The following is a 6,141-nucleotide window of genomic DNA, read 5'->3' as shown; positions in this document are numbered from 1 at the left end:
AATTAGTTCTTTGTTAGTTTTATATTACAAATTGTTTTTGATAAATACTTACTTGGAGGTTAATTTAACACAAAAAATTAACATCACCTAACAACAATCAACAAATAAAGAGCTGCCAATTTATCATGATCAAAGGTATTGATCTTTTATAATCTTCTTTTTGCAATATCTTCATTTTCATTTGTCATTGCATATGATGTCACCTTGTTATTGGTCAAATACTATTTCAAACCAGTATGATATTGTGTAGAGTTGTTAACTTTGTACTTGCTGTAATCTTCTACTAATCCATTTTTGTTTAAGAAAAAATATCTATAAATTAGAATTATATATAAATACTAAAAAGTAGGTTTTGTTTGCAAAAATATTAGGTTAGTCCATATGCATATTGCTTCAAAGCAATGAATGGACAATAGACTTGTCAAAACCCTTGTTTCAATGAATAGAATTATATTTAGTTAAAGTTGCAACAAAAACTGAAGCAAGTGGTAATAATTCTTCAAATCAACTAAAATTTAAGCAACAAATTTAAGCAACAAAAATTGAAATGCAAATCTTGTGCAATCAAATTTTAATTTTCTTGATTTGACTTATTGTATTTTAATCTCTCTCTTTTTGCCCTTTCTTGACTACTCTACACTCTTCATATTTCCTTTGATTTAAATCTTTCAAAGTCCTCTTCCTTTGTAAACAATAAGTTTTAAGCTTCTAAATTAAACAAACAAACATGCAATAAAAACATTTCAAATTCTCCAAATTCTCCAATCAGATGAGTATCAATTTTTACTAATCATCCCCTAAGTCCTAACTTGAGGCCATCTATCTCTCAATTCAAACATGCTAATACATTTGCTTCTTTCACTACAAACCATAATCTATACTTCAATTGGTGCCTAGAAAGTTGCCACATGAAGCCAACAATCAACTGTTGTTATTGTTAGATGCAAAGTATGGATTAATGCAAATTAAATCCCAAAATACAGCAACAAAGAGTGAGAATAATGAAATCAAATTACGGCGGCCGCCAGGGCTCCATTGTGCACAGACACAAGTTCAGAAGCCATTGCTTTTCGAAACCATGGCTCTTTCGGTGACAATAAAGAGGAGAGATGAGGGTGGAAATGACATTCACTGCCGCAGAAATGAGATAAAAAGAAGAATTATCGCATTCCTGGTTATTTTCGATGAGGTTACATCAATCGAAGAAGGGTTGTTCTAATCGAACAAGCCTGAGTTTTTGGTGCGTTTCACAAGAAGGTGTAAGGATCGACGTTACCGATCCTGCTTGCAGATCGGTTTTTTTGCGTCTCGAGATCCGAAGATGGAGCACATGTGTGGGAAAGGATCGGTGGTCGGGAGCTCGCCAAGGTAAAGTCTTGAAGCACTGGTATCATATCGGACGGCCGGCAACATCAAGCTATAAAAAGCCCAACACGGCGCCATGAAGACAAGCGACGACTATGTGTATTCCACGTTGCCGTATTCGGAAACTGGGCGCCGATTTTTACAAGGCGGGCGCAGTCCTGTTCCTAGGATTAATGGACAATACGTCGGCAGCCTATGAGATCTGAGGAGCTCTTTGACTACTAGAAGTTTCTCATGTGCATGAACGAGTAAAATCTGCGGTGCATGCCCTAACTAGTCGTCTGTTTTCATGGTAGCTGGTGGATTGATGTGCGCTGGGTTCGAAGCAGTGACCCTAGATCCGTGACGAGTTCGTTGGTTATCATGCTCGTTGCGACACCGAAAGATGCCATGACCTCCAATGATAAGTTCGCTATCCTGGAAGGAATCCCTGGATTCGCTCACGTGCTAGATTTTTTCGCAATGCACTCTGTAGTCTGGAGTACGGGTTTGCGACATGCGTTGGAAAGTGGAAGGTGGGAGAGATTGTTCCTGCTGTGAAAACACATCAGCGAGTTTTGCAAGAGATGTTTATTAATACACACATGACGGGGCTGACCTATATTTGGCATCTTCGCAGCGGGACGAAGCACCTGCGAAGATGGTGCTGATTATGCACGTGGGAGAGAAGAATAAGGGAATGGGTTATATAACTCATTGAGAAGTGAGCCCAAGCGCGAGCGTGATACCAGGGGCATCCAGGGAGGCAACAGCATGAGCGAAAGCATGAATGTGTCGATTCTGTCAATCTGTTGGGCACCGAATCTTGCTTTGTGATAATCATAGATGAGATCAGAGACGATACTTCGTCGCAATTGGCATGGAATGTGACCGAGCTCTACTTGGGGAATAAAACATCCCCGAAATTTCGAACCCAGCGGTAACTACACATTGTGACGAAGTTGTGCATGCAATTAGAGCTGTGTGGGGGGTCACTATTCCAGCCGGCGCCGACCAATTGAGGCCTACAGTCACAAAGGACATAGTTAAGAACTCTGGGCCAGCTCATGTCTAATTCACTGAAGGCGGTGCTTCTGGCTTGGTGGGTCCTAGTCGCAGAGTCGCAGATGTGTGAAGATTGTCCTTTGTTGATCCGTAGCTGTGAACAGCGTCACCGACATTGCTTTCGTCTAATTGTTAGACTTTCAGAACAGACAAAAAGATTAGAGAGTGTTCCGTTCTATCTTTTTGCATTCTTTTCTTTTGTATTTTTGCCGATGAAAACTCTATGTCAGGCGCCGAAAGATGGTGGGAGCTACACATTAAGATTACCACGTTTATTTGGCATGGAGAATCTCTGGTTCAAGTTCTGGTATAAAACCTATGATAAAGTTACGTCAAGAGTCGTAGGTTGCAAACTCGGACGGCTGAACATATTTCAGTCGATCAGCACAAAAGCCGAAGTCAAGGTTTGTGCCATCCAGTAAAATTCAATAGCAGTGGCACTTAATGTCAGTTAGGCAGAAAAATGTGTTCTAAGTGCAATCGTATTGTTCCGTCAATCTTTTCTCATCCTGTGCCCGCATGCCAATTTCTTTGAACACAGTACTATCGATAAGCTACCCCTCTCAGTTCTACCGTAACACTAGCCGAAGTCGCGCATTTCGAAGCACGGAAGTGATTCCTTGCAAAACGCACAAAGTTAGCAACCTACATTGAAGAATATAAAGATTGATTGATCCTAGCCCGTGCGTTGTGCAGACGTTGGAATCTTCAGTTTGCTCCTCCGAGTCTGGTCTATCACGATGGAAAAGCCAACAGTTGTTCGAGGTTTGTTGGCGATATTCGTGATCGGATTAGTAACTGGTGTAGAATTCAAAGCTCCATCTACACTAGATTTCGTCTTCAGTTTGGATCCTTGTCGGCAGAGCCTACTTCTGATTGTGTTTACAGCGATCGTAATCAATTTGAGAATGAAGGACCGTAAGATGAATCTTCCACCAGGTCCAACGGCACTTCCGATCGTTGGAAACTGGTTGAAGGTCAGTCTTCGGTGAATTACTGGGACAGCCCACGATGTTTCTAACATGACTGAATGTAGGCCTCTTGAAGGATTCTGCTCGTTGTTCAAACTTTGTGATGACCTAACTCTCAACTGTTGCATCTCCGACGTCTGAGTATGCAACATTCATCATGGAAAGATAAGCTTCGCACCGTTGGCTGGACAGGTTGGGAATGACTTAAAGCACCGGACGTTGGCGGAAATGTCTGAACGATACGGCGACGTCTTCATGCTGAAAATGGGTTGGAGAAACTATGTGGTAGTCTCGTCCCCGGAGGCTGCAAAAGGCGTTCTACACACACAAGGTGAAGAATTCGCGTGTCGGACCCGCAATGCAGTGTTCGATATTTTCGCAGGAAAAGGCCAGGACATTGTCTTCACCAACTATGGGGACCACTGGCGACGAATGCGTCGAATACTGACGGTTCCATTTGTCACCGCCAAGGTCCTCCAGCACGCCCACTTCGCGTGGGAGGAAGAGGTGGACGAGGTCATGGAGGACGTGCAGAGTCGGCCGGAGTCGGCAACTGCAGGTGTTGTCCTTCGGCACCGATTCCAGCTCATGATGTACAATATCGTATATAGAATGATGTTCAATTCTCGGTTCGCAAGCGAGTACGATCCATTGTATCTGAAGCTGAAAGGCTTGAATGGCGAACGCTGCAGATTGCCAGCTCAAAATTATAAATACAACTACGCCGATTTCTTTCCTTTTTTAAAGCTGTTCATAAGAGGTTACTTGAAGATTTGCCAGGAAGTGCGAGACAAACGGCTCTCGTTGTTCAAAGAACACTTCGTTGATGAGCGTAGGTAAGTTAGTTTCTTTGCTCACCGCGCAAGATGATAAATCACTAATGAACTAAACCACATACTGAACTAACTTTTGACGTTGTCGACTATTCTAAATTTCAGAAAATTGGTGAATGCTGTTGGAGTCTCTGGTGCGGAAGAGAAATGTGCCATCGACCACATGCTGGAGGCCCAGAAGAAGGGAGAGATTAGCGAAGACAATATCCTTTACCTCATAGAGAACATCAACGTGGCAGGTGCGAATCCACAAACTGGTTCAGTCGAATTGTAGCCGGAATTTGTTCTCACAACTGACTATATCTCCCACGAATTGTGATCAAAACAATCTGCCCGTTGTCCAAACACTGACGAGGAATGTGTCAATGTGACCACATCTATGCAGCGATAGAATCAACTTTGCTGTCAATTGAATGGGGCATAGCTGAGCTTGTGAACCACCCAAACGTGCAAAAACGACTGCAGGCGGAGCTTCTTGAAGTGATTGGGGAGGGCAACTTGGTCGCCGAACCTGACACACACAACAACAAGCTGCCGTTCCTCACCGCTGTTGTCAAGGAGACCCTAAGATTGCACATGCCCGTCCCACTTCTCGTTCCTCTCATGAACATGAGGCAGGCTAAGCTTGCCGGTTACGATATACCCCCACAAAGCAAGGTCCTCGTAAACGCATGGTGGATCGGAAACAACTCTAAATTTTGGGATCAACCAGAGAAGTTCATGCCCGAGAGGTTTTTGCCTGCAGCTGCTGAGAACCAAAGCTTAGATTTCCGTTTCCTCCCCTTCGGTGCTGGAAGAAGGTCGTGCCCAGGCACCGCAATTGCCATGCCGTTGTTGGCCATCGTGTTGGGGCGTCTTTTACAAAAATTTGACCTTCTTCCTCCTCCGGGGATGAGTAAAGTTGATGTGGCCGAATCTGGAGGTCAGTTTAGCCTTCACATGGCCACGCATTCCATCGTGGTCTTGAGGCCGAGGAATTAAAGCTCCCTCTTGGAAAAAAATTCATGTCCGTTTCAGGACTCCGGTTCATCTAGGAATTCTTCAACCTGTGGATTCTTCAAGAAGCAGGCATCATCGTGAAAAGCCAACCTAAAAGTCACCATTCAAGAGTAGATTTGCCTAGTTAACAAACCTCAATTTAGAGGTTCTGCATTGCTGCTGATTGGCAAGTACCGAGTAGCAGGGAAGGTGGAGGATAAACCTGCTGAATTTATACGCTGACATTCAGATTTCTGAATACGAAAAAGACAATCAGTTGTATTGCTACGTGGTCACATGATCAAGCGATAGGGGTCAAATCCGATGAGCTCTCGGATCGGGGCAGTTCTCAGTTTGACAAATAGTTGTACATCCGTCCCGGATGATGTGGTTCCTTGGTCGCCAGAACATCACCGAGATGGTAGTCTTCATGATAATAATGTCCTAGCCTTAGTCTATGTTTACATTTAAAATGAGTCGTAATTTGTGGATGTGAATCTAACTGGCTCAAACGCGAAGAACCTGTGAATCCATGAACCCTTGTCGAGAACCAGCCTAATCCTGATTAGGAGATAGGTTTGGAAATTAATTATAATTTCATACTAGTGCTTTAACATGCACAGAAATGCCAACAAGAAGTGAATTAAGCACGAATTTGACCATCTTCTACCTCTCAATCAGGACATAGCAATCATGCCGTTGGAAATGCAACAATTTGAGATCGTGTTGAAGTCCGGTGCTCAATTTTGAACTTAATCTAGACAGCCACGCCAGAGGTTTAGATTTCATGGAAACGCGCATGGAGGGTTGTCCAGCAGAGGTAATAGATCGGAAGGCTTCACGCTGTCGACGCATGCGACCTTCTAGAATTCTTCGAAATCCCATGTCCTACAGCTTATTTCATGTCCCCGAAGACTGATCGAAAGTCGGTTCAAAGGAAAGGATCATCA

General features: G+C 43.4%; 1 protein-coding gene across 1 annotated transcript; it reads left to right on the top strand.

Annotated features, from left to right (window-relative positions):
• Positions 1–874: 874 nt before the first annotated feature.
• Positions 875–5,836, top strand: LOC112290352 (trans-cinnamate 4-monooxygenase). The gene is made up of 4 exons (XM_024536526.3): positions 875–3,386; positions 3,573–4,216; positions 4,319–4,452; positions 4,599–5,836. Exons 1-4 carry the CDS (start codon positions 3,150–3,152, stop codon positions 5,192–5,194), a joined length of 1,611 nt encoding a protein of 536 aa, XP_024392294.1. The 5' UTR covers positions 875–3,149; the 3' UTR covers positions 5,195–5,836.
• Positions 5,837–6,141: the final 305 nt, after the last annotated feature.

This window comes from Physcomitrium patens, chromosome 13, assembly GCF_059467195.1.
Source record: "Physcomitrium patens ecotype Gransden chromosome 13, ASM5946719v1, whole genome shotgun sequence".
Classification (NCBI taxonomy): domain Eukaryota; kingdom Viridiplantae; phylum Streptophyta; class Bryopsida; order Funariales; family Funariaceae; genus Physcomitrium; species Physcomitrium patens.
The sequence above is the reverse complement of the archived record's forward strand: the minus strand, read 5'-3'. Positions and strand labels throughout refer to the sequence as shown.

Bases quoted from the DNA above. Each gene is read 5' to 3' on its own strand.
- LOC112290352 (XM_024536526.3), top strand. From the start codon at position 3,150: ATGGAAAAGCCAACAGTTGTTCGAGGTTTGTTGGCGATATTCGTGATC. The intron at 3,387-3,572 runs GTCAGTCTTCGG...TTGGCTGGACAG, and splicing joins TCGTTGGAAACTGGTTGAAG to GTTGGGAATGACTTAAAGCA. The intron at 4,217-4,318 runs GTAAGTTAGTTT...TCTAAATTTCAG, and splicing joins CACTTCGTTGATGAGCGTAG to AAAATTGGTGAATGCTGTTG.